Raw genomic sequence first — 27,535 nt, 5'->3', positions numbered from 1 at the left:
GCGACATTATTATTTCATTATTATGCCAAACGCATCCAGTGTATCCACACCGTGTGTCAAACAAAAATCCCCTTCTATCATACGCACACACACATGCACGTGCTTCTCATATTACGAGTGGGAGTAAGAGCGGGGCGGCATGATTCATGCGATGGCAAATTTTTTGACGCGCGCCCCTCGCACCCCACGCCTCATAAATAAAAGAGCGTCGAAACATATGTTTGGTTAGGTTGCGATGCTGCGATGCTGCAACAAACCCTCCACGTACATATACATCCTCTATATATAAACTCGTAAATATTTTTATAGTCTGTAGGCCAAGATTACTTTTTTCAATTTACTTTTAAAGCTGAAAACTCACCTGTCGTGTGGCGGGGAGGGAGGTTTTGCAGCTAATCCAGGTGTGCTTGTGTAAACCATTTAGCGCCAATTAAAACATAATTGCGGCATGCGTTGATAGCAATCCGACGATAAATCATTTGTGTGCAAATTACAGCACATAACCACACACACACATGAACACACATTTACACTTTACATCGACAGATTGCGCGCGCGAATGAAGAGACAATGAAACAAACGGCTAGCACACACACACACACTCAAAAGCACGCAATCACAAAGCACAGAACACAGCACAGGATGATGCTGCAGAATGTGACTTTAAATTTTTGTAAGCGCACTTTAAATTATTGCACTTGTGCGTATGTATTATTTTGAAACACCAAAACAAATGGCTTCACATTCGACAAGATTTATATTTATTTTGTTTTCACATTGCGTTGCCGGTGCACGTAATTCCGTTATTGCCGCTAACACCACATTTTGCACAATTTATCAACGACGCGCGCGCTCATTCACAACCAAGGACTCAACTCGACACCGCCGCGAACAGGAGACGACTGCTTAACATTATCTATGCTACCACAAGCATAGCATAATTTTGGGAAACGCTCTCAGAGCGACTGTTAGTTAACAGAACAGCGAATTACTTAACAGAGCAGCCCGAAATTATTTGTAGTGTAAATTTAAGCAAGCAGTGCACTGAAGCCGCCACTTGTACATTGCACAATATACTCTGAGACCGAAACGGTTAGTTTTATTATCATCCTAACAATTTCGTCAATTAAATAAACGATTTTGTATTTTGGCCATTTTTTATTGCAATTGGCTCAGAGTGCTATTCAAAAATATATAAGCTTTCATTTCTATAGTAAACTTTGATGACTTTGATAACTATTTGCTTACAAATGGTACACAGGCTCTTACCATATTTGAAAACTGCAGTACGAGAGCAGTAAATGCTAATCCTTTCTTAGGCAAAAGCTGCTGCACGAATTTATATATTCGGATATAAGAAATTCATGTTAATTATTCGCGCCATTAATAACTCGTTAAACTGCTTGCCAAATTACATTGGAGATTTGTCACCCTGTGGCACTACTTGCCAGATAACATTTATATCTAAATGTGTGCACCCTGTAGTAGTGTTGGAAGTGTATTGTATGCGCATATTTTGAGGAGTGGCAATAGAAAGAAAAATAAAAACATAAAAGGAACATTAAATAAAGCATGCATCTGTATATACAAGTGTTTTTCCAAACTATTCAAATGGAGGCTGTAGTGCGCGTATTTATGCCATATTATATATATTGTAACCAAGCGAGTGCATCTCAATATGGTATATTTCAGTATTTTCCATATTAAGTTTATTTTAAAATACCTCAGTCGGTCACGCTGTTAATTTTTTCGTGGGAAGCGTGAGCGTCTATTGCAAAAAACGTTGACAATAAATTCCAACAGATAAGCACTTTTACAATTAGTTAAACCATAAATATGCCTGCTGTGGTGCGCATCAAACGCCGCATTGACGAGGAACCGCATACGGCCTTTGTACTCAATGGCAAGCGTCGACGCCTGCAAAATGATGAAAATGCGCCATCAGAAACAGCTACAACAACAGGGACTTCAACAAACACAGACAACAAAGAAGAATTAAGCCAAGTGCTGTTAAAATTTGCCGGCACATTGGACAAACAGGTGAGTGCGATCACTCTTAGTAGTATATAAAAAAGCCAATGTACGAGCCCCAAACTTTCGGGTGGAATTCTTCACATAGGATGATAGCGCAACCAAACAATTTGCGGCCGCACGACTGAACAAAGAAGCGGCCAAGGAGCTGGTGGCTCGTAATCAGAGCAGCGATTCCTCCATTGCTGCTGCCCAACGTCGCGATCGTCAGCGTCAGGAGGCGCAGCAGACATCGCGAGAGCAACGGTATCGTGTGGTGAACTGCTTGCGGACCACACTTCAAGAGGAAACGGAAAATGATGCCAACGCCCCCTGTCGGCCACAAGCAGCAACGGGTACAACAACCACAGCTGATCATAGGGAAATCACAATTGTTGACATTGAAGAATCACAGCAGCAGCGGCAACAACAACAATTGCAACAGCCAGCAGATTCAGATGTTGGCTATGTGTATGATTTATATGTGCCAGAGAATGAGATGGAGGCGTCGTATGTTGATATGCTGGATGACAACTATTTAAGGTTTGTCCTGCATATAGAAGAACAGCAAATGTTCAATATCACAAATTACTATATGTAAAACAATCGAACCATTTCGCTCTCTGTATGTTTCTTTTGTATTTGTATTTGTATGGGTATGTATGTGTGCGGTGTGTGTGTGTATGGGTGTATGCGGTGAATGTGTGTGGGTGTGTGGTGTCCTACTTCATCATACATTATAAATAAATTAATTGTATGTAGGTATATCTATGTATATGGCATTTATCTGATAAGTAGTTTTGTAATCGCTCAATACTATCTCTTGTATCTTTTTGTAATTCGTCTGATTCTCTATATAAGGTTGTATTATCCGTTTAATTACTACAACAACTGCTACTGGTAACACAATAAAGCAACAACAGCAACAGGACGTCGACGTCGATGTGCTACAACCGCAACTTGCGACTTGCCAAATGCAGCGCGCCTCCTTCGCCAAGCATCCAACTTAATTAGGCTACATATTCATTAGTCTTTAAGCTTCTTGCCACACACACACACACCAAACAAGCTCAAACTAACACACGCATACACAAAGAAATCAAAACTTATACATCGCATTAGCATTAAATCAAATCGCTTAAATTTTACGTTTCTTGACCCTTCATGTCCAATTTCGTTGCCAGTTGCTACAGTTGTCATTCCAACAACAGAAGTTAAGTCTTAAGTTCATAGTTTTAGTTTTGTCGAATAAAAAAGTATTTACATAAATAATGCCCAGCCACGAAAATGTCTTTTAATTGCTTTCAAATATACTATTTCGCAGTCTGCGTCCAGTGGACGAGATCGTTTGGGAGGATTGCTACAATGATGGGGATGAAGATTGCGACTCCGATGACTCCAATCAGGAGAATTACTATACCAACGAGTATCCTGATGATGATGAGGCAAATCTTGGCTCCGATGATGAGCTGCGTCACAAAATGGATAAATTAATGTTTGGTATGTCAGGCAACATTTTTATTAATTGTAATGAATACACAACACCGTGTTAATACATTTAAAAGTATTGCAAGCTTGGAAGAATTTACTTGATACATATGACTGGTTCATATATACGATAAGAACTGGTTAAAATGCATGCTATGGTTTGTGTCTTGTTTCATTTAACGAAGAAATCAACGCAAATATAATTTTAAATAATTATAGTTGGGATTGTTAGAAACCGATCATTTAAATATCAATAACTATTGTGTTTAAAAGTGTAAAGTGTTTCTGTGCCTTGATAGTTCAGTCAGTCAGTGACTCGGCACAAAAAGTTGTATACTCGTCTATATTTAAAACCATAAGGCACTTAGAAAATGCACAGCTTGAGCTTTAATGCTCGTATACAATAGCAAGTAAATTAAACGTACAAATTTAAATTCATAAACTATTTGTAGTTTTTGCGTGCAAAATTGTTTATCAAAATTAAAAAATCTACCAAATATAGAAAAATCTCTAGATATTAGGCAATTACTTGGGTTTATTAAAGGTATTACTTATTAGAATTTTATTATAAATACTTTATACATTTGGAGGGAAAAGAAGAAACAACTTTTTTGAAGAATATGTATATATTATATATTGCGACCTAAACAAACTCAAATACACCAAAATCATTTGTTTTCAACTAACAACTCATATTATCCATGATTTATTTCTTTATACCATTTTTATAGAAAAGAAAAAAAAAATAAAATGCAATCATGTCATTTTTATAATACAATTTATACTGTATGAAATAACAGGAATATAAAATTGAAGAAATCACGCAATTTAATCTTCATTTCTTGCAGATGACGATGATGAGGACGATGAGTGCGAGTCCAGCGAGGATGAGGATTACAATACCTTCCAGGATCCATATGTGCACACCATCGATACCGAGGCCGATGCCTTCGTGGATGATGTGGACTTTTGCAATGTGGATCGTCAGGGCAGCGCCTATGAACGCTTTAAGCGTCGTATTCTACGCGAGGCCGAAGGACTCGACTCCAATTCCGACGACGATGATGATGATGAAGACTATAATCCTGATGAGTTTGCTGATGCCAGAGATATATTCAGCGACAGCGAATAAATCATAACAAGTCCAGTGAAATCTTTGCGAATCTACTTTTTTTTATTTCACTTATGTATTAAACATTATTTATAATTTACTAATCTGAACTCTCACGTCGTTTCTTTAATTTTTTTTCTTTAGATCTCTTATGCTTATCCTTCTTTTCCTTCTTAATGTTATCATCAACAGTGCTAGAACTCTGATTAATGGGCTTTGGAGCACATCCTTCCATGTAGAGCCGCAACGTCTCTTCGTCTAATTTCTCGTTGTCCTTAGGCGGCTTGTAATCCGCCACATGGTCAACACGCAATGATCTATCCAATATTTTAATCCCATTCAAGTTATCCACAGCCAGCACTGTTGACCGTTGATCCTCGTAGCACAAAAAACAGAATCCTTTTGATTTTCCCGTTTTGCTGTCGCGCACCAAATTAATGTTGACAATTTCGCCGTATTGCGAGAAGACGCAGATGATGTCGCCCTCGGAGAGAGTGTAGGGGAAGCCGGCAATAAATATCCACGCTGAGCCGCGGTACATGTCGTGCCAGCTCTTGCCATTTGGATTTTGTAGCTCATGTTCGCTAAGTTTTAACACATTTCGCATATTTGTTAACGGATTCATGCTTGCGGTTTGTTTACTATTTTCTTAGTGATAGGTTTAAGGTATTGGTCAGTGTGACCATAAGTTGGTATTTATTAATAAATTGCTTATCGAATCAAGAAACATCGAAACATTTTTTTTTTTTAATTAATATTTTTTTGTACTTTATTAACCTTTAAGATTATAAATAACGCGCAGCTATAAAAAATTAACAACTTTTGTGATTCACTTTTTTGAGAAAAGTTAAGGCAAGCATAAATATATCGATACTATTTCGGTATAACAAGTGCGTGCTCTGGTCACACAAACTTCAGTAATAAGTCAGGTTGAGTATAACCGGGTAAAGTATGTTTTGGTATATCAGTATAACTAAATTGGGAGAAACTGTTATTAAAATTTGAAATTAAATGTAATAGACATAAACGACTTTTAACCCTTATATTAGTAATGACTATTCTATAACGCCAATTTAACTGAGCAAGTAAATTATTGAACATAATCTCGTTTTAATGAAGTGGTATATTTGCATGTTTTCCGATGCAAGGGGTAGATTTTTTTCATATTCAAGTTGCGGTCACGCTGAATCAGAAGTACGTTTGTTTAGTCCGTCGTCGGTTGGTTGCGTTCGGTGTATCGTTCTCCTCTCTTTATCGTTTTTGTTGTCGCATTGCAAAAGTTTCAAACTCTGCAAATCGCTGGTGAAAACTGCTTGAAATGTTGTAATATAATTACAATAAAACACAAGTGCTTCAATGTGCAATTAAGGTGTGTTAAATAATCGTATTTATATTACAAGCGGTTGTAAAACTCGCATGTCTGCTATATATATATACATATATATATTTTGTGAGCATGAATATGTATGGTGCGTGAATGTGTGTGTGTGTCTGTCCGCTTGTGTTCTCTGTGCGTGTGTTTTTGTGTGGCTGTGTGTGAGTGCGAGTGTGTGAAAAGCGCAAGAAAAAGATATGCTGCGAACAGCGGCAGAGCAGAAAAGTATCTCTTCTTCTATTTAAAAATGTGTGTCAGTGTATGTGTATTGTTAAAGGCATAATAAATAATAGAGACGCTGCTTGTATCTCACTATCTCTCTCTGTCTCACTGTCTCAAGCAAGCATTCAAAACGTTGTCTTTTAATTGTGTTATTGTTTTTATCGTTTTCTCATCTAAGTTCACAAGACGCGAATTTGAATTTTGTGTGCGTGTGTGTGTGCCAAATTTAAAGGCCGTAGAATTACAGTTACCAACCGAGGAGGAGTATTACAACAACGCCCTAGTTCTTCTTCGCGGGGGGGTCAACCAACATCTCCCCCCTTCCCAAACCAGCCCCCGCAGCTGCTGTTCGCTTTCGTCATCCGTTTTGTGTCGCAGCCCCTCTTGTGCTCTTTCTCTATCTACCTCTCTCTGTCTGTCGACCATTCCCACGCATGGATCGCCGCTCGCATAATATACGCATTTTGTTGTTGTTGCTGGTATGTAAAAAGGGAAAATACTTGACTGTGTGTGTAAATACATATAGTATTTTGTTGCTTTTACACTTGCATACATTTATGTCACCCTGCTGGTCACACTTATTGAGAAACACACACACTCGTACACCTGAAACAACTCCACCATATGCCTGGCTGGCTGCCTAGTCAGCGCCGCCTCCTTCCTCCTTTGTTTCCCTTTCCCCATGGTGTCGGTCTTTCTATCTGTTTAACACATTCCACCCCATTTCGCATTTACCACGTCGCCTGTCGACTTCCTACTCCTTCTGCGCTAATTCTTTCTCTTATTTTTTCGTTTCGTTTCATTTTTGCTTTTTTGGTTTTGTTGCTGCTTTTACTTGTTTTGATGAGGTTTAAGGCTTAGGTGTGGCCGTACTTTTAGTTGTGGGCTTCCTTTACACAATTAAAACGGAAGTGCCAAATAAAAAAAAAAAACGGCGTGTAAGCCCACGCCGTTGACATTGAACTCACCAGTTCCAGTTTCACTCGCCTGTCTCTCTGGCGCTATCTCATTTCCCCGCTTTCCTCTCGTCTTCGCTGTTTCTTTCAACCACAGCAAAGTCGCGTAGTTACTTTCCCAAAAAAAAAATCAACTCCTGTCGCAATGGCCTTTCATTTCTGCCTTGCTGTCGCAACATTTACTTTTGCAAAAAATACACTGGAAAAAAAAACCAATTTTCTTGGGGTCCTATTAAATTTTTTAACTAGTAAAACAGGCTTTGAAATTCGATATAAGCGTTTCAAATTTTCCTATTGCATTGTAGGGGAATGTTTTTATAGCTAGGATGAGAAACTCCTTTTCTAAATTCTGCACTGAGCTGGATAAACATGTTTCCATTGCATTGCTTGGCAAAGCAACCCTTATCCTATTTAACCCTGAACTGTCTGCATAATAAATTACGGGATCAGTGCATTGAAATGTGTAAGAAAATACACAAGTTAAACCTCAGGGCATTACTTGACTTCCTTTTTCCCGCCCTGTCACCACATGGGGTTTTCAATTGTTTTCCGAAACTGAAATCCTTTACAAAGCAAATTATAATGCATCGAAGATTCGTCTGTTTTCGCTCAACTTTTTCTTCCCAAATTTTCTATGTGCAGTCTTTTTCACTTTATTTTTTATTTTATTTTTATGTTTTTTTTGGACAGCTTTCTCATTATTATAACGAGTGTGAGTACTAAAGGTATATCAAAGTATACGAATGAATATCTATGTTTGTATGTGTGTATAATATAACGAGTACTGTTATTGTTATGTGCCTCACGTCTTGAGCCAAAGATTCGCGCTGCGACTGCGCACGATTATGGCACATTTCATAGCTTCATAGCGCAATGCCAATGCGATGAAAATGACCGACCGCTTCAGCTTGCAGACCGAAACGTGTCAAGTTGCCAGATAGTTTTACAACAATATATACTTATACTGTATATATAAATCTATGTACAAACATATATGCATTTGTAGAGTCTGCTTATATGTTATGGGGTATTACAGACTTACAGACTCGTGTTTAGAGCATAACGTGCGCACATCGTTCGATTAATTTCGTTGCGCCTCGGTAGCTGTGCACTCAACTCAAACATCCGCTCAAAAACACACACACATACACCTACAATTCTCGCATACACACACTAACACATATCGTACACCTACTTGATGTACTCGTATAACAGTCAAAAAGAGCAATGTGCGCAGTGTTTTTAACCCTTCTGCCGTAAGCCACAACTGACCAACTGGCAACTGGTAACTGGTAACATCTGTTTTCTTCGAGAACAACAACCTCAAGAGCTCGTGAGCTACTGTCAAATGGTCGACTACCAGATACTATGTAGGAAAGAGTAACAAATAATATCAGTTGGGATTAACATCTTGTATTTGTATAGTAAAAAAATACACAAATACAATTTTTGTGAAATTGATTTGCTTTCAAAAAAAAAGATTATAATAATAAATTAAGTTCATTTTATTATTATTATAAAAGAGTTATGGGATTTGAAAACAGCTACATAAATAGTAACCAACTCCCAATTTCTAAGATATAAAAAAATATTATTATAAGAAGTAAATATCATTTTTAATAAGAATATCTAAAGTAATAAGCTCAGAAATTCCTAATAAGTAAATATTTTATATTAAAAAAGGTATTTTAAATTATAAAGGAAGGAAGGAAATACAAATTAAAATACGTATTTATTTCGTACAGGAAAATGAACTAAATTTGTATAGCAACTATCGAATCTCATAAGATTATGTCTTTGAATATTTGAATTGTATCATCCCCCATGCTAAGCACTTCACAGGGTAAAACCAGCAAGTGCAAAAAGTTGGTTTTCACTCGCATTTTTTTCGTTGTTGTGGCTCTCTTGTCTTGTTGCCATGTTTGTAACTGTCTTGAGTTGTTATTGCTGTTTACACCTGTGCCTCGCGTTTCGCATTGTTTACATGAAGCAAGCATGTAAATTCTTAACTGCCACGCCCCTATTCTTAACATTTTGAGGGCCACATACCAGTAATAAGAAAAGCAACAACCCACACACACAAATTCAACATACTCATGTATGAACAACACAAAAAATAAACAGAGACTCGCGGCGCGCGGGTTTTTTATTTCATCTGCGTATCAAATAATTGAGCTCAATTGATTTTAATTGAAACTGACAACTCGACGGGTTGCTGCCGTTTGTTGGCGTTGTTGGTGTTGCTTGCCAGTCATTTGAAACAAAAACCATCAACAATGATGGCTGATGATGTGTTTGATGGACTGCGTCGTTTCGAGATGGAATAGACAAGTAATACCGAAAAAAAAAACATTAAAAAAAACTAGTAATATTCAAAAAAGTAATTCTAAATCTATATTTAGCGTTTATTAAAAACAATTGCATTTATTTGAATAGTGATCGGTTAGCACAATTTACTAGACAAGGTTCAAGTTAAGCTTGCAAATAGTTTCATTGATAAGAAATCACTTGATTATCTGTAGGCTAGTCACGATTTATTTGGATGCTTTCTGACTACTAATGAGACATTTCTAGATGAATGGTCATTGCAAATATAGACATGTCGCCTCTATATAGTAATATTATTTTGCTAGATTTGCATGCTGACTAAGTATCTCTTTTTATGTGTGTATGTATCTTTTGCTAGTTGAGCTACATTTTGGCATTCGGGGAAGGTTTTCACTATGACTCATCGTCAACATGTGTCACACAATCTGCACGCTATTGATAAAGAAATTAACTTTTGTCTATGTACAATATATTTTACATATGAATCACAGACAAAAATTTGATATTCAACACAGTAATTTATATGATAATATTTATAATCATAGTTAAGCAATTACGCGAATGTCAACTAATTGTAACCATACACGACACAAGTATGCAAATTGGACTTGAATATGGAATGTCTCAATACCATATAACACTTTATTATAGTCATCTCTCAAAGCTTTGCTGTAATTATTCCATAAACCATTTTTGTAACATCTTGACTTAATAATTATGTGAATATGTAAAACTTAAACTTAGTTTCGCACGTATAAGCTCAACATCTTTTGAACAAGTGTTAACTGTATAATATTTATAGTTGTACATTTATTTTTAGTAAATTCATTTTAAATTGCTCTTTAAAATAGACTTCAGTTTATAGTTGGCTTAAAGGCCAATCGATGAACCCTTTGCGACTTGAAGACCATTTACCATTATCAAGTAAAGTTCACTTATCCCATGCAAACTATTTATATATATTCCCGTCTATAGATCGCATTTCGATTTCGCCTATAAAATACGTATCTAAACATAGCCCCAATGAAATGCCAGAAAACAAATTAATGCAAGCCGAAAAAACAAGTGAAATAGATTATACTACAAAAGATTTCTACCCCGTTGTTGGAATATCTATCTTTGCATACAGAAAAATATACATATATTTATATATCTATAGATATGTCTGAATAAATAACCATATTATTTATCCATGCGGTTTATTGTTGTTGCGCATTCCAACTTTCATTCATTTCAATATTCATATTTGTTTATCAATTTCAACGCTTGTGTCTCGTGTCTTCGCCCTGTTCTCGTCTGTTTGAAGTCAACAATTTCTATATGCATAGCCCACACATTTAAGTTGTGCGAAGCTGAATAATAATAAAAATCATTAAATTAAACTAAATTGCTAAAATACTCAAATGCTGACGTTTCTTGCTAAATATTTTTTTTGGCTCACGCTTTCCAGCAGCTGTTTCGCATATTTGTTAATGTGCATTTTATTGTGCTCTTCAGGTTGTTGTTATACCCTATAGCGAATAGAATGGGGTGAATTTGTTATACGAAAATTATTTCACAATGAAAATATTGATATGAGAAATCAATATATATATTTTACATAATAAGTATGTGTGTGTTTTAAAATAATGTTTTATTAAATTACAACGATTATGTTTTAATTAATACTGTATGCAATTCTTTTTATTTCTTATAGCTCATATAATCTTATTGAAAAACTTTCTCTAAGTCATTAATATATTCTCTTAAAGTCTTCTGAATCTACTTTGACTCATATTCATAGTGTTTTACTGTTCTTAATCCACGTACAGAGTATCTTCACGTCAATCAGTGGAGTTAAGCGCTTTACAGTTGTTTCAATTTTGTTTATTTTTGAACATTTGGCATGGTGGCGCTACGAGCTTAAAAAAATAAAATAAAAAAAACCAGAAATAAAAAAACTATTTAGATATGCGGCGTGTGTGTTGGGCAAATTTTTTTGTATTTTATATATTTTTGTTAAGACGTCGCGTCGCCGACGCCGCGCAAAAAACTTTCACTTCCATTAAAAAGTTTTGTGTGTACCTGTGCGCTTGGCAAAAGCCCCAGCAATCTCGACTTTGAGTTTGACTACGACTACGACGTCGTCGTCGTCGTCGTCATCGTTAAATGACATTAGGTTAGGTTTTATAGCTCATAGCCCCGAGCCCCGGCGAAATTCTGCATAAATGTCAGAGTAGAAAATTTACTTGGGCAGCAAATTGAGCGATTTCGCTTTTATTTCCCTCATTTTTTCCATTTGTTTATGCTGCACTATTCGAAATTCACTAATAGAAAGTGCAACTGAGTGACAGTAAACAGAATGTAATGTTTGAAAATGTAAATGTTCTGGGGTTTCAAAAGCATGAAATCTTATCTGTAAACTATAATAAAACCTGTAAGTCTGTTGTGGAATGGATTCAGGTTCATGACAGAGAACAACAATTTAATTTGAAACTTTGCTCTTATATTAAACAAAAATTAAATCTAAAAAAGGTTTCATTATAATTTGAAGATCACTTCTTAAAAGTTTTACAAAATTTATTCGAAATAAATACAGGAAAAATAAAGATCACTAAGAAAGTTCTTAAGGAATATTTATAGTGTTCATAATTCTTTACCGTCTAATTTTACACAAGAGCATGCACAGTTCGTTGTGGATGTTGGAAGCTTTACATTGAAGCGATTTGATTTAGTTGCACCTGTTATGTGACCGGAAGTCGGAGAGCTTAGCAATTACGAGGTATGTCCGTAATGAGAGAGTCGTCTGAATTGTTGGGCCACCATTGCGCATGCTAAAGATAAAAATAAAAGTCCAACACAATGGAAAGCGGCAGCAGAGAGCTCCCACAGTTGACTAATATGCAGCTCCATTTTGACTAATTACAGTGCAACCTTCCTACCAGTGGCAACGTTTTATGTGAGTCAGCAGAGCAGTCGAGTGGTAGTGTTGTGTAGGGCGGGTCGAAAGGGGATTGCCGACGGGGGACGGGTGACGGGGGCACAACAGCTCTTTGGCGTCTCTAAAAAGGTTCAACAGATGTAAACAAATCCACATTATGAGTCAGCGAAGCGCGCCAAACAGATCAGATTTCGCAACGCGCAACTGTGGCAAGTGTCAACCGAAGCGTAGATTGATACAATGCTGCTCAAGAGATTAGCAACCAGTAGCTGGCAAGATCGAACCGGAATGATATCAGCCTTGGGGGCTCAATTTGGAAATCTGCGCTCAGTTGAGGAAGAGCTGAAGTGTGTAGAGGCAATGAGATGGGGATGGGGAAGGGGGCGACCCCATAGATTATTTAACATCATATTTCATATATGTGTGTGTGTGTGATGAGCTCCTCGAGCGTTTAATGAAGTGGTCCGCCATTGAAATTGGTCAGTTTAATGACTTTTTATGTGAACTCATTAGTCATTGTCCATGAGAAATGTAGACTGAAAGTGTAATAGCATACATGCGATATATAGTACATTTTAATTACGACGAGTCGCTGCATAAATTGTGAATCATTTGTGGTAGTTGCCTATCACCTAGTCATCGTTTGCTTGGCTGGTAAATAAATTATTATAAATATTCAAATGCCCCGCTCGGTTGCTTTGTGCGCTGTAATTAACTTATTTTTAATAAACTCAATTAACTGGTGACTAAGATCAATTGAATCGCTTCTATTTGTGAATTTACGACTCTGCGTAATAACTCAAAAGCAACAGTAACCACATCCAGTTTCATTCAAAATCAGTTAAAATACTCAATAAAAAGAAACCAATAAAATCATAAAGTATCTTCTGAATTGTGTTGATTACGCCGTTAACGTTGCTCCTGGAACTGGTTTCGCAATGTTCGTAAATCAGCTTCAGCCCATTAGCGGTTCCTATAGCTTTTGATAATGAACTGCAGCGACGGACTGCAGTTGGAATTTCTCACGCTGTGCTAAAATTTTATGGTGCTGATCTTTTGTCTGTAACGTGGAAAGCATTAACACTTAATGCACTAGAATCATTGCCAAAGCATTTCCCGGAGTTTTGCGAAAAGACTGTATTCTGCTTTACTTCACGCTTTGCTCTAAGCTCAAGCTCCACCCATTTCCTCTAAGCACAAGACGCGGATCTCCTGCTCGCTCGCTCTCTCTCTCTCTCTCTCTCTGTCTCGTGGGTATCACGATGGGGGTCACCTATTGTGATGCCCGCTGCTGTATCCCGGTCTCATTAAGATGCACTTGTTGAACGCAGCATGACAGTAGAACTAAGTGAGTGAGTGACTGACTGACTGACAAGTTCCCCCAACCAAGTTAAGCACATTATGCATTCGCCTGTATATTGTGTATATTTTCACAGTCGTAAGTCTTTTATGGTCGACATCATCATCATTTACTACAGCGCATGTTTGTGTTTGTGTGTATGCGCTCTAGAAACGCCATTGAGTTGTGACCCAGTTAGTGCCATAAATTAGCACAAGCGTCTGACTGCCAGTTAGGCAGACAACTTAGAACGTTCACTTTGCACTTATTAAATACAAGTATGACTACGAGTATCTCAGCATACTTCTTGCAACGCACACGCAATGCAGCTCAGCTAAGCCGCAGCCTGACAGGCAGTTTTCTTGCTCATACCCTGTAGTCATAATGAGTACATAGGGTAGCATATTCGTTACATAGCTTTTCGTTTATCAAATAAAATGTTGAAGTTATTGTTGAAGATACATCGAAAGGGTATGAAAATGAGAATTTATATTTCTTGTTAGCTTCTCATTAGATTACGATCTGAAAATGTAAATTTTCTTTTGTTCAACTGTTCTTTAGTAAGTTTATTCTTTGTGTCGTTTTGTCACGTAATTTCCTCTGCTGTTGTCTATTACTTAGAATCCGAGCAAACGTAAATTAAATAGAAAAAAGAAAATACATTAATGTTGAAATTTGTAATTTATTAGGTTTTTAAATTAGTTTTGTTCTTTAAACTATAAATCCGTGATTATCATAAGCATGGGAAACCGTGGGATTCCTCTTAGGAGAATTTAGTTTAGAATGAAAACTACTGGTCAAAAATATGTTTTTTTCTGTAAATTGATCGATATTTTTGAATGCAATGTCTAATGTAGGTGTCTATAATCAAGAATCTTTTTCAAAGAGAGCAAATCAAAACCATAATTTTCTTCAGTCAGGAGTAGGGTATCCTCCAACCCAGTAATTTGTGTCTATAGTTCCCCAACTTGTCTCAATTGGGTCAGTCGTGAGAGATAAACTGAATCAAGATCGAATGAGAGGAAAAAAGTAAAAACGAACTATTAAAAAGCCATCAACTATTGTTCAATATTAAGTAAGTTATTTCATAGCATTAATTAGTGTACGGACGCTGCAAGCGATTGAAATCGCTACCCAAACACACACACACACTCACACAACTTCACATACACACACACACTAACGTAGTGCACATGGAGTTTAATTGATTGGAGAAAGTGACGTACATGATTTGGCTGACCGTTCGTTTGGTTTTTTTTTTTTGCCTGGGAAAATGTCTTCATCGAGCCGATGCCAAAGTGCAACGGGCAATCGAATGAAAAAATAAAGTTAACTGCAACTGCAATTGCAACACCCAAAACAAAAACAACAACAACTACAACTACAAGAGCTAATCAGTCGAAATGTTGTAAATGTGTGAGATAAAATTCATTTGAGATAGACTCGTAAATTCACCGAAACCGATCGACGTAACGGCAACAGCAATTACGGCAATTGCAGCAACAAATTTGAAATGTACAAGAAAAATCATTGAACAACAGTTAGGGGTACATTGATTACCATACATCGTTGGCAATACATCAGATATGTGGGGAAATTATGTTTCTTTCACTTCTTATAGAACTTTCCAGAATAAATAAACATATTCTATTACCCAATATATGTACTTAAAGCTACTTTTAATGTTTAAACGTCAATATAAATAAATATGAAATTATATAAACGAAATTAAATACTTCTAGTAGGTTACTCTCTTTAAATAAACAATATTGTTGATTCAACACTGCAAAAAGATCAATTAAACGATGATAAACAATGAGCAATAATTATTATTATGTATAGAAATTGCTACTCTTAAATAAATAAACTTATATTTACAGCACCTTAATAGTTAAGGAACCACAAATTACAGATAAAAATGCAGAAAAAAGTCCATTAAATATAATTCAAACCTAACACATAATATATATGTAATTATTCTGCGCAAATGATTCATAATAATAATAATTAATTGTTATTATAGCTGTGATAGACTTCGCGCTGTTATTTACGATATGTGAATGTTTAGCATAATTCTTAATTAGTTTAATACATAATCATGATCATTTGTATTTTTTGTTAACTATCTTTTCAACTTCTTGAATGGCTTGCACCTTAACTGATATCAAAAACAATCGACCCGAACCGAGACACTGTCTCGTCTTATAATGGACCGAATGTCAAAGATATCATTAATAATGTTAATCTCACGCGTTGTATTCATGATTTTTATCCATTTCCCGTTTCACTGTACCCCACATACGACACAACGAACCGAACGTATTACAGCTACATTTGGGGCCACCGCATTGATCTATGGGCATTTTTTATGTTTTTCCGTTTATTTTTTTGTTGTCTATTTCGCTTTTTTGTTGATTGTTTGCTCTGTTGTGTATTCCCAGGCCGTTACCGTTTGTTTTAACCAAATTGTTTATTTTGTTAACTCTTTTATTTTTTTTAATGTGCACTTTTTTCTGTCATTTTGTCGCTTTGTGTCGTTTTCTTTATGCGCTGCATTTTCGGACCGTTAGCGTCAACGTTTTTAATAGTTTGGTTGCATTTGATGAACGTACCCAAGACACCCCACATCTCTCCCCCTCCCCGGGTCGACACTGCGACTGCGGCTGGCAGTAGTTGGCGCTCGCCGGTGTCCAGTGCCAGTTACCCGCTCTTTGCCCCTCCCTGCCCGTTGCATCATAGTGAAAACTCGTTTCCGTCTCGCTCTGCGATTTCGCCGACGCCAACGGCCATTGCCTGTCTCTTTCTCTATCTCTTTGAGTTGTCTCTGTTGCTGTTGCAAGTTGCCCCCCTTCCCTGCACACACAGCAGCCTCACTGCTCGTTTAATTTATGAAAGTTTAAATGTTGCTTGCATCGGTTGCATTTCGTGTCGCCTCTAAATCAGAACCGCCGCTAGGCAACTCACTTCAGCTTCAGCATCGGCTTCGGCTTCGATTCCAACTGGTTGCTTATAAATATTTATTGTATCTGCTTATAGATGGGGGATATACTTTCAGAAAGAGATATACAAGTATAGATATATACGTATGTGTTGCATGAAAAGAAATATATTTATATGATTGCTCTGTGTGCTGTGCCACATCCTTAAGCGGCCGTCTGAGCCACTGGCCTTATTCCAAATAAAGGAATTCCAGACACGGCTCACTGCTTTTGACCATAGACAGCAGCTGGTCGAAAGTAGAACGACACGACGGGTCTGGGTAATTGATAAAACACATGCGTGCGCTCTGTTAGAAAGTAAATGCGAACAGACGCTTTAACCAAAAACGAAAAAAAAACGCATTAAATAATTGCATCATTTTCCAAGCCAATCACTTAAAACTCGCTAATTATATCTACTTAAGCTAATTAGGAAAAAGAAGTTAATGAATTACATTGGTGCAATTTGCAAAGTCTACTAGAATTTTTGGAAAATCTTTTTATTTAAAAAGATACAATCCTTTAATATTCATAATAAAATAAAGCATAAAATGTTACTCGTAAAACTATCGGCAAATATATTAATATTAAACATAATTTATACCAATTTATTTCGCTCAGTGTATAGCCCTGTTAAGTAGCTGTTGATTTGAGAGTCATGCAAGTATTTTGACTGCTTTGTTGCTACCTTCAATGGCGGCTTCCGTCATTATTTTGATACAATCATTACATATACGTGCATATAGAGCCCGAGAAGTGCCCCTATAAAATTTCAAAGAATTATGTACACATAAACAAATGGCATGAGTAATTGGAAATTTAGAGCTGCCTACGCCAGTCATACTAAAGACACAGAAATTGAAAGCTGAACTTAAAGCTGCCCTGTATTAAATATGACAAGTAAATATGTATATTCAATGTTGTATGGTATTCTAAATTAAAATATAGTATGTGCCTCATGTAAACAATAGTTGACTGCGAGTAAACATTCGTGTTTTTAATCACCATTGGAATCTCGGTCTGTCAGAGGCGATTATTGTCGAGTGTATTATATAGAAGTTCACGGTTTGTGGGTATGAAATAATAAAAATAGTTATTATCAATAGCTTAGGGGTTATTGCTCTTTTCGTAATTATGCAATAATTTACTATAGAAAACACTTTTATTCTATTATCATGCAAAGTGCAACGGTTCGTTAGAAGTTTTTATATCTATATATACATTATCATAATAGTTTATTGTACTCTGTTGTAACATTTTAAAGTTGCAGTTACAAAAGAAAATTGTTTTACATAATCACATTTAAAAAAGCCGTACTGCAATAAGGCAAGTAAGAATGCTACAGTCCAGTGTGCTCAACTGTGAGATACCCGCTACCCATTTTGAATAAAAGTAAATCAAGGCGAAGGAATCAAAATATACCAAAGTAGGCATAAGTTTGCTTCCACGTACATTCGGTCATGGCTATATCGCCTCTGCTATTGACCCTGATCAAGAATGTATATATTTTATAGGGTTGGGCCAAAGTTATAATTCCCTATAGGTAGCGGGTACAAAAAGTTTCTATTGCAAATATAGTTTCTTTTAATTACAAGATGCTTTTATGGCGTTACTATGTTAGATCTAATATGGTATTTGTATTATATCATAAGTATGGCTATTTTATGATAGATTTTATGACACAATCAGTTCTTTTCGACTGCATTTAGTAGAGTATTAAACAGCCCATAATCTTGTTAAGTCTTTTCAAGCTGATTTTATTGCACAATCTACAGTAAACAAATGATTAGAATCAATAAACTGCTGAGATCCGCCTTTAAATCGAATAGGCTACAAACAATCGCCATATAAATGGTATCTTCGACCCTCAATAGAATGTATTGATTGATTCTTGGAAACCACAAGCATTGTTGATAACATTTTTAAGCAAAACTTATGGCGATAAATTTGATGTGCATTGCATACATATTATTTACTTATGATTATTAAATGCCACTTGAGGTATTTTCTAGTAGAGAGCTTGCCTAGCCCCTAGAAATGTATGCGAATGACAACTAAGCAAGCTATTTCACATTTTTATTTGCAGATGACTAATCCTGTGTAATTCCGTGCATTTACCATGTCCGAGAAGGTGAGCAGCGCTCTGGCAGCACAGCTGCATGCCCATGCGCTGGCATCCGCCACCAGTGAGCCCAGCAGCAGCAGCAGCTGCCAGCTGCAGCCGGTGTCGTCGAATGCGTCCAAGGATGCGGCGCTACAGTTCGAGACGGATGCACCGATTGGTGCGCAATTGCATTTCAAAATTGTGCCAATCGATAGCGGACTTAATTTGAGTCTGGGCAGCAGCTATCAGGAGATGTTTGCGCCCATGAACACATCACAAATCTCAAATGCCTCCACAGAGTCCAGCTGCAGTCCGCCAGCAGCGGTCGCCGGACCACCACCTCCTAAGCCCAGCAGACACATGGCAGTTCAGCCACTGAATAGCGTAAGAGTGATTCCATAGATATTCCAAAATATGCCTACTAATCATGCCGTTCTTTTAGAAATCCTGTCGCTTTCCCAAACTGGAGGAGTGCGCACACTTCCATTACGAACGCGTACAGCTGGGCGCCCTCTCGGTGCAGCTGCTCGACGATAAATCAGAGCAATTGGGCAGCAGCATTGCTTCGCAATCGATTGGCGGTGAATTGGCGCACAGTTCGCTGCGTTCGTCAGGCTTCTCGCCGGAGAGCTGCTGGTTTATCATTCGTGTGGCGCCGCAACGTTGCGAACCGTTTCTGATCAAACGCAGCTACGAGAACATGCAAATGCTGGACGAGATGTTGCATCGTTGTGTCTACGATCGCAAGATTAGCGGATTGCGCAACATGTGCGAACTGGATGCTGAATCGGAGCTGCAGACCGAACAGGAGGTGGAATATGCGGTGGCCAAGTATCTTGAACGCTTCTCCAAGATTGCCTCCGATTCGCTGACATGCGGCACCATACTCACCTGGTTGCAATTAGACAACAAAGGCCGACGTCTTCCACTCGCCGATGGTGAAACGCAGCGCACGATTAACACGCCAGCGGTGGGAGCCGCGTATGGCGTGCGTAGATATCAGGCGCAGGCGCCGGACGAGATTAACATCGAGGTGGGCGATATGATATCGGTGATTGATATGCCCAGTCCGGCCGAATCGATTTGGTGGCGTGGCAAAAAGTCGCATCTACAAAAGTCCCTCTACGAGGTCGGTTTCTTTCCGCAATCGTGTGTGGCCACCATTGGTGATAAGGTGCCGCGAAACTTTCCAATGCCTGCTCCGCTGGTCGGCCATCTGGATGCGTCACCCACAAAGCCGGTGCTCCGCAAGCATGGCAAATTGATTGCCTTCTTTCGCTCCTTCATTTTGTCGCGTCCATCACGCAGACGCCTTAAGCAGAGCGGCATCTACAGAGAGCGTGTGTTCTCCTGTGATCTGTCTGAGCATTTGTTAAACAGCGGCCAAGATATACCCATGGTGCTGAGATCCTGTGCCGAATTCATTGAGAATTATGGCGTCATCGATGGCATTTATCGTCTGTCCGGCATCACATCGAACATTCAGCGATTGCGTCGCGCCTTCGACGAGGAACGTGTGCCCGATCTTGGCAATCCCGAAATGAAGCAGGACATTCATGCGGTTAGTTCGCTACTCAAAATGTACTTCCGTGAGCTGCCCAATCCGCTGTGCACCTATCAACTGTACGACAATTTTGTGGAGGCTATTCAGGTGAAAGCCGATGAGGCCGATGAACGGCTGCGTCTGATGAAGGAGACGGTGCTGAAGCTGCCGCCGCCACATTATCGGTAAGTTTCGGTTGGGACTTAAAACTATCGAATAAGAGTAGAGTTTGCCAGAGAAATTAGCTGCACAATTTTGTAATTTGTAATTTTTTCTCACATTGCGAAGCTTCAATAATTTTTAAAACAGCTCAATATGATTATTTAATGCTCTTGAAAAGTGTTTTAAGAATGAATTTAACGTAAGACTTATTTTACACACTATTCCATTGGCCACATCTCTCTTATAGCCTTTGAACTTTGCTAAAGAAAACTATTTCTTAAATCTAGTCACTTGATTTAAATGAGATTAGATTTAAATACTTAATTATAGTTATTCAAATGCAGTAGAATTTTGTAATGATTATTAATTTCTTGTTTAATTCTTAAAGATTTAAATAAGGCCATCTAAACTTTTATATTATTGGATAGGACATGTGGTGATGAATCATACTTCTGACTCAGAGGCAAAAAAGTGTAAATTTAGTTATTGTACCCACGGCCAAGAAAGTAATTTCTCATATTGTGCATGTTGCTCTCAAAGATATTGTTATCCAATTTTCAAATCATGTATTTATGCAACTCGGAAATGACCTCGTTTTCGAGTGTCTGGAGATAATTCTGAATTCTATAAGATGATACCCATAATCATGTGATGTATTCAGTAAAATTATTATTGTAGACAACGTTTTTAGCAGATACAAGTTGTTAAAGTTTACTACTAAAATACTTTTGTCATTTCTAATTAATTAGTTTAATTAGTTAGTTGTAGGTGCTTCCAGTTCATTGTAAAGTCAAATGTAATACAATAAAAACCTGTTGCGTGTTCACCCTATTGGTTAAGCTTCTGTCAGTTGGTTGTGCAATCAGCAATCGACAAAGCTGGTTAGCTTCTAAGTAAACATGTATTTATGTTTAGATTCTTTGCTTATCAGCGCAAAACAAAGGCAAGCATTGAAAAAGATATAGTGATTCAAGAGGGCAAGCGTATACATAAATAAATTGAAAAGTTAATGCAGACAGCGGCATTAAAAGTCCAGTTGCCTTGTCATTTACAGGGTATTTATTTGTCATCGAGTTGTGACTTGGAATCCCTTGAAGAAGTTCCTCTTTTAATTGTAAACCTTTCTCTCTTGCAGCACATTGAAATACTTGTCGGAGCACTTGCATAAGGTGTCGCAGCATCATGAACGCACTGGAATGACGGATAAGAATCTAGCCATTGTTTGGGCGCCTAATCTGTTGCGTTCGCCAGCGCTGGAGTCTGGAGGCGTGGCCGCTTTGCGTGGCGTCGGCGTACAGGCTGTGGTCACTGAGTACCTGATACGCAACTGTCACAACATCTTCGACGCCCTCGAGGATCACAATGCGCGCCTCAGCATTGTGGGCAACGCCTTGACGAGCGCACAGCCAGCTGGTGAGCTGCGTCTGGAGTCGCTAACCGATTGCGAAAGTTTGCTAGTGGAGCAGCGTGAACAGGATCAATCTCTGGGCCTGGTGGAGCGACCAAAGAGTCTAAGCACAGGCGGCGCAAAGTTAATAAGTCTGGAGGAGGCGCAGGAGCGGCACTCGCGCATCGAATCCAGCACAGATCTGAAACAATCGTTGCCCATCAATATGCTGGCCAGCGGCAGTCACAGCAATAGCAACAGCGGCAACAATGCGGCCTCCAATATTGGCTCCTATATTGAGGTGGGCGGCGGACCATCCAGTCTTCCGGACAAGTATCATACGGTGCTTTCGGTGCCGCGCAGCTGGCAGAAACGCAAGCCGGATAAGACGCCTTCGTGGAAAAGTATATTCACGCGCAGCCAGCGTCAGGGCACAGAGCCGGGTCACAAGCTAATCATCGAAGGCGCTGCGAAGGAGCCAAGTGGCACATCTCGCGTTACCTTTGTGCAGATCTCGCATGCGCATGCCAGCAAGGAGCTGTCGAAACACGACAAACCCAAGTCTATTGAGCTGCTGGAAACAACACGAGATGCACGCGACGCAGCCATGGGCAGCAAACCCATGGAGCTATGCATACGCTCCAACTCCATTGACAGTTTGCGCACTGTGGGCCATTCGAGGAGCGTGTCGCATGACTCGTACTTTGATCTGTTGCAATCGCCGCAGCGCGGTCACATGACCACCTGCCCATCGCGTGAACTGTCCGAGCTGGGGCTGAATTTCGATCGTGAGGAGCCTGAGATGCGCATCTTCTCCGAGAGCGAGTCGCTGGTCAGTTCACCGCGTGTGGGCAAGGAGAATGTGCCGCCTGCTTCGGGCTGTGCCACACGTCGCATTATGCGCGCTCGTCCCGAGGAGTTCTCCAGCCAGACGAACAGCGTCAATCCCAGCCCCAAGAAGCAGCCGCGTCTCAATCTTCTATCGCCCAGTGCCGCTCGCCAGCTGCCCCCCAGTACATGTGGACAGCCCTGTGGCCATGAGCCAGCCGGTGCTGAGAATTGTTGCAAACGCTACAAGCTGGAGGATCAACTGTCCGACATACAGTTTATTGACTGCGGCACACCAGAACATCCGATGCCTGTGCAACAGCAATTCGCCAGTGTAGAGGTGCATCCGCCGCCGAAGCCAGCACGTGCCACCCAAGCGCAACACAACAACACAGCAACGCCAACAGGCTCGGCGGGAAGTGCAGCAGCTAACAATGCGGGCACAGCACGCTATAGTTATCCATCGGTGCAGCTGGGCGCCAAGCGCAAGGAGCAGCTGGCCGCCAAGGAGCGATTCAGCTATCAGGGCACATTCATGCAGCCCGGCGGCAAGCAGGAATCGAGGCCACACATGCCGTAAGTACTTGCCACAAACCAAATGCTACCATTAACTAATTGAATTCGCATTTACAGCAATGGAAATGGAAGCGTGAATGCCAATGGCAACGTTGCGTTACGTAGCAATCCACGCGTAGAAATTTGTGGCGAGGATCAGACAACGATTAAGCTGTCCGTGACCACGCCCACAACGCCAGCACACAGTCCACGCTACTCGCTGCTGCTTTGTGACACGGAGAGCTCGGAGAACAGCTCTGCTGTGAATACGCCTCAATACGATATGGAGCCGTTAATGATGACCTCGGCCATGTCTGGCATTTCGGGCGTCTCATCGAACATGCAACAACAGCAGCAGCTGCTGCTGGGCGTCGATGCCTCCAGCAGTTATCTGGGCAGTTCCCACGAGAGTCTGGGTCAGCATGTAAGTCACAAATGAATGATGCGCAAAGGTAAACATCAACTTATATGTATTCTTTAATGTAGTTTAATCAGATGCAGGATGTAGAACAACGGGATATGCATGCCTTGAAGCGTGAGTTATCGCTGGATTTGCAGCCATTGCAACCACGTCTGCCCGTGGCAGCTAATCGTGCCGCCACGCTGCCCATAAAGGATCAGCTGCAGGCCAGCTCGCCGAACAACTCCAATTTCACGGACAACACTAGTCAATCGGTGACACCCAGCGAGTTTGGCTATCAGCATCTGCAGCGACAACTGAGCATGCACTCGCTGCTGGCTACCGAGGATGGCTCACCGCTCTACGAGGACTTTGAGCAGACGCCTAGTAATACGCTAACGCCACAGAAGCTGCAGCCGGCTACGCTTATTGGTAGTCCCATAAAATCAACCATTAGCATAACGTACAAGTCGCCGGAGAAGGAGAAGCCACCGTCTAAGCCAGCCCTGCTGCTGGAGACAAACTTTGACGAGAACATTGTCTACGAGCAGGTGAAAATGTTTCGCAATTCGGTGACCGAGGTGAATCAATTGTTGAACGAACGACACAGTCAAAGTCTCAAGCAAATCGATGAGGAGGAGCAACAGCAGCAGCAACAGGATGATGGCGTTCGCCGAGCGGCAGAGATGACACAGCAGCTGCTTGAATTGGAGCAGGAGGACGATCGCGAGCGTGAGCAAGAGCAGCTGCTCTATGAGAATATTGAGCTGCGAAAACCGAAAACAGTTTATGAGAATCTACGTGGCGAGGAGATGAAACTCAATACGAATGAACTTGAGCTAGATGTCGAATTGGATTCAGATTTGGAATCAATACCGAAGCAGCCGATTTGTGATAGAATAGAACTCGACAGTCTCGACAGTTTGCCAAGTACTGATCACTTAACCATGGCACACGAACAGCCTAGCAAATCGCCCTCGTTCAGCGTCAAGGAGTTGGCCAACAAATTCGAGAGTTCCCCAGTTGAGCAGCTGCCCAACTTTGATTTCGGTCAACGTGGTAGCTCGATGAAAAAGCCGAATGAGCTGCAACTACCTGTGCCGACCGCACCAAAACCAGTGATGCCAGCGCCAGTGCCGCTCAAGAAACTCAATAATGCGCAAAAGATAACACGCTCCTTGGACGAGAATGCGTTTGTGCGTGAATTTGGTGGCAAGCAATTACAGGATTTGGCCGCTTGCAAATTACCCGAGCTACCGGAGTTGAACAATCGACGCAAGAGCTTTGATTTTACGCGGCCCAAGACACTTAATCCTCCCAAGCGTCTTCCCGGCATGAGCATCACCGAGGAGATATGTCAGCAGCGTAGTGAACCGGAGCAGATCATAACCACTCCCACCACAGAGAATCGCATTTCGTTGATACAGCAAAATAACGTGCCACGTGAACAGCAATCCCAAACTCTGAATATGCCTACTGGCGGACGCAAGAATGTCTTGACGGGCGTCATACTCGATCGCGAACGCATCGACAAGATCAAGGAGGAGCGTCGTCAGCAGTTGACACAAAAATACTATGGTGACACGTTGAAGTCGCACTCCAAGACGGAACTCAACACTGAGGACATCAATTTCCAGGCTTCCGAATCACTGCGTATCAAGTCCAAGTCACGTGGTGATATGCATTCGCTGCAAAAGGACATGGACATGAATCTCAAGCAGTTGGCACGCGCTGGCGCCGGCTCCGAGAGCACTTTGCATCGCTCTAGCGACTATGGAACTCAGCGGGTGCGCAGCATTTCCGATGAGAAGAATCAAAATTGTGATAGCAATATGACTAGCAATGGAGCCAACACCATTAATTTGCCGGTGCACAGCGTCAAAACAGCTGCTCAAAAGTATGCGGCCAACAATACAACAATCATGACAGCATCCACAGCTACAGTGCCAGGCAAATTCGAGCGTGGAATTGGACGCGAACGCCTCTCCAGAAACTCCATGCCACATGCTACGACCACAGAGAGCGTAAAGTAAGTAGCTAAAACTAATTAAAGAAAGGAATAGAGCCGCATTTGCTTAATAGCTTAAATTTTTTTGTAAACGATTCGACTAATGCATTTACTCTTTTCGTATCTTTGCAGCAACAGAGAAAAGATCTCACCACAATTCTCAATACGCGATGTGACTGCGATGTTCGAATCTCGTTCACAAAATCAATAGGCTTAGACAAATTATCATCCACTACAACATCGAATACCCCAAAAACACAAAAAAATACAGCAACAATAATAAATTGAAGATTAAGCAGAACGAAGCAGAAGATGGTGGATCGGTCGCGTTATATAATTTATTTAGTTTTTAAATTCTACATATTAAGCGCACTATACAGACAGGATCATGCATGTATGTGAAACACATATACATAAATATACTCGTATATATACAATAAATATATATTTATATATATGTATTGGATACTGGACCAAGCGGTTCCAAAGACATGAAGCAGATTTACGCCGCTGGATGGGGGACGCATCCGATGGATCAGCAAAATTCAATTTTGTTTTAAGTGGAATTTCGAGTGAATCATGACTAAAAGACCCAGCGCCAAATGCAAATTGTTATTGTATTGGCCAATTTTAGACGTTAAGTTTTAATTTTGATTAATTTGTAAATGTGTACTTGCATTGAATTGCTCCTGACTTGATTTCGGTTTTGTTTATTCGTGTAATTTGTTTGTTTTGGAATTGATAAAAGTGTAGGAAAGATTATACGATTGAATTAAATTTAAAGTGTAGATTGAAAACAGTAATTTTTCTTATGCTAAAACATTAATTAATTTTAATGCATTTAACGCAGCTTTGAGCGAGTTGCTTTAAGTTTATTAATATTTTACGGTTAATTTATATTTTTAACAAAAGTAAGAAAATTACAATAAATTCACTTTAATGAACATATATTTGATTTTTTGTTTCTTAATAAATATAATATGTAAATAATCAGCTTGCTTGTTCTATTGCTTAATAAACACCATATAAGCTAATTGTAAACCTAACATTTGCGTGTGCTTAACAAATTTATTGCTAATTTAAAGAAATTTTTAGTAATGTTTGATATATTTCACAAATTAAACTAATAGAACCCGTGAACCTGGAAACATACTTAAATACAATAACACCTCGGAAACACAATGGTTGTTAATAGGATAATAATGGTTAAAGTTCGCTATAATATGAACAATAAAAAGTCGATCGCTTTGGAAATTGTATAACGAGTAATTCATAAAGCTTTTCTGTTATTTTGACAGCCCACTAAAATTCATGTTTAATTTGAATGAGTTATTGGTCAATAAATTTGTTAAGCAACGCTTACCACGCAGCAAAATATTTCTACTGTCCTATATTCTTAATGGCAAACTTTGAAGACCAACAATAAAAATCAAAAGGCAACCATAGCATTGAAGCGAAATAAAAAAAAAACTATTTACATTAGAAATAAAAATACATACATACATATACAATTGCATTAACGTTTGCTAACGGATGTGCAAAATAATACAAAATTTTATTACTAGATCAATTTCCTCTGAACTAATCGTAAATTTTTATTAATTCACTTTGAATGACTTTTGATTTAGTCCTGATATAGCTGCCAAATTTTTACAGAGAGCGTTACTAAAATAAATACAACTAAAATATATACAAAAGGAAATTGATATATTTGTATTACAAACAATAACTAAATAGAAAGCTTTAAACAAATAAGTTAGCATTTGATATATTTTGATAAAGGTACATAAACAAAACCCACTTAAATTAGTTATGGACAAT

The 27,535-nt window shown here is 39.2% G+C and overlaps 3 protein-coding genes across 5 annotated transcripts; 2 read left to right on the top strand and 1 right to left on the bottom strand.

Annotated features, from left to right (window-relative positions):
* The first annotated feature begins 1,728 nt into the window (after positions 1–1,728).
* Positions 1,729–4,630, top strand: LOC132796413 (probable RNA polymerase II nuclear localization protein SLC7A6OS). 2 transcript variants are annotated; one of them, XM_060807578.1, is made up of 4 exons: positions 1,729–2,040; positions 2,120–2,553; positions 3,335–3,510; positions 4,347–4,630. In XM_060807578.1, the coding sequence occupies exons 1-4, from the start codon at positions 1,837–1,839 to the stop codon at positions 4,628–4,630; spliced, it is 1,098 nt and encodes a 365-aa protein (XP_060663561.1). In that variant the 5' UTR covers positions 1,729–1,836. The 2 variants fall into 2 exon arrangements, with proteins under 2 accessions (XP_060663561.1, XP_060663569.1); XM_060807586.1 differs by lacking the exons at positions 3,335–3,510; positions 4,347–4,630 and adding an exon at positions 2,872–3,298 and having other exon boundaries at positions 1,731–2,040.
* LOC132796426 (RNA-binding motif protein, X-linked 2) lies at positions 4,346–5,305 on the bottom strand. Its single transcript, XM_060807598.1, has one exon. It carries the CDS (start codon positions 5,232–5,234, stop codon positions 4,710–4,712), a length of 525 nt encoding a protein of 174 aa, XP_060663581.1. The 5' UTR covers positions 5,235–5,305; the 3' UTR covers positions 4,346–4,709.
* A 502-nt stretch (positions 5,306–5,807) lies between these two features.
* LOC132784215 (GTPase-activating protein CdGAPr) lies at positions 5,808–26,664 on the top strand. Of its 2 annotated transcripts, none has more exons than XM_060789664.1 (7): positions 5,808–5,978; positions 18,814–19,215; positions 19,274–20,559; positions 21,672–23,327; positions 23,385–23,730; positions 23,793–25,735; positions 25,847–26,664. In XM_060789664.1, exons 2-7 carry the CDS (start codon positions 18,847–18,849, stop codon positions 25,923–25,925), a joined length of 5,679 nt encoding a protein of 1,892 aa, XP_060645647.1. In that variant the 5' UTR covers positions 5,808–5,978; positions 18,814–18,846; the 3' UTR covers positions 25,926–26,664. The 2 variants fall into 2 exon arrangements, with proteins under 2 accessions (XP_060645647.1, XP_060645657.1); XM_060789674.1 differs by lacking the exon at positions 5,808–5,978 and adding an exon at positions 6,561–6,685.
* Positions 26,665–27,535: the final 871 nt, after the last annotated feature.

Source organism: Drosophila nasuta, chromosome 2L (genome assembly GCF_023558535.2).
Source record: "Drosophila nasuta strain 15112-1781.00 chromosome 2L, ASM2355853v1, whole genome shotgun sequence".
NCBI classification, from domain to species: domain Eukaryota; kingdom Metazoa; phylum Arthropoda; class Insecta; order Diptera; family Drosophilidae; genus Drosophila; species Drosophila nasuta.
This window is presented reverse-complemented; position numbering and strand designations above follow the sequence as displayed.

Excerpts from the sequence above, each read along its gene's own strand:
- LOC132796413 (XM_060807578.1), top strand. The coding sequence starts at position 1,837 with ATGCCTGCTGTGGTGCGCATCAAACGCCGCATTGACGAGGAACCGCAT. Across the intron at positions 2,554-3,334 it reads CTGGATGACAACTATTTAAG|TCTGCGTCCAGTGGACGAGA; the intron begins GTTTGTCCTGCA and ends ACTATTTCGCAG. Across the intron at positions 3,511-4,346 it reads AATGGATAAATTAATGTTTG|ATGACGATGATGAGGACGAT; the intron begins GTATGTCAGGCA and ends CATTTCTTGCAG.
- LOC132796426 (XM_060807598.1), bottom strand. The coding sequence starts at position 5,234 with ATGAATCCGTTAACAAATATGCGAAATGTGTTAAAACTTAGCGAACAT.
- LOC132784215 (XM_060789664.1), top strand. The coding sequence starts at position 18,847 with ATGTCCGAGAAGGTGAGCAGCGCTCTGGCAGCACAGCTGCATGCCCAT. Across the intron at positions 20,560-21,671 it reads CTGCCGCCGCCACATTATCG|CACATTGAAATACTTGTCGG; the intron begins GTAAGTTTCGGT and ends TCTCTCTTGCAG. Across the intron at positions 25,736-25,846 it reads ACGACCACAGAGAGCGTAAA|CAACAGAGAAAAGATCTCAC; the intron begins GTAAGTAGCTAA and ends GTATCTTTGCAG.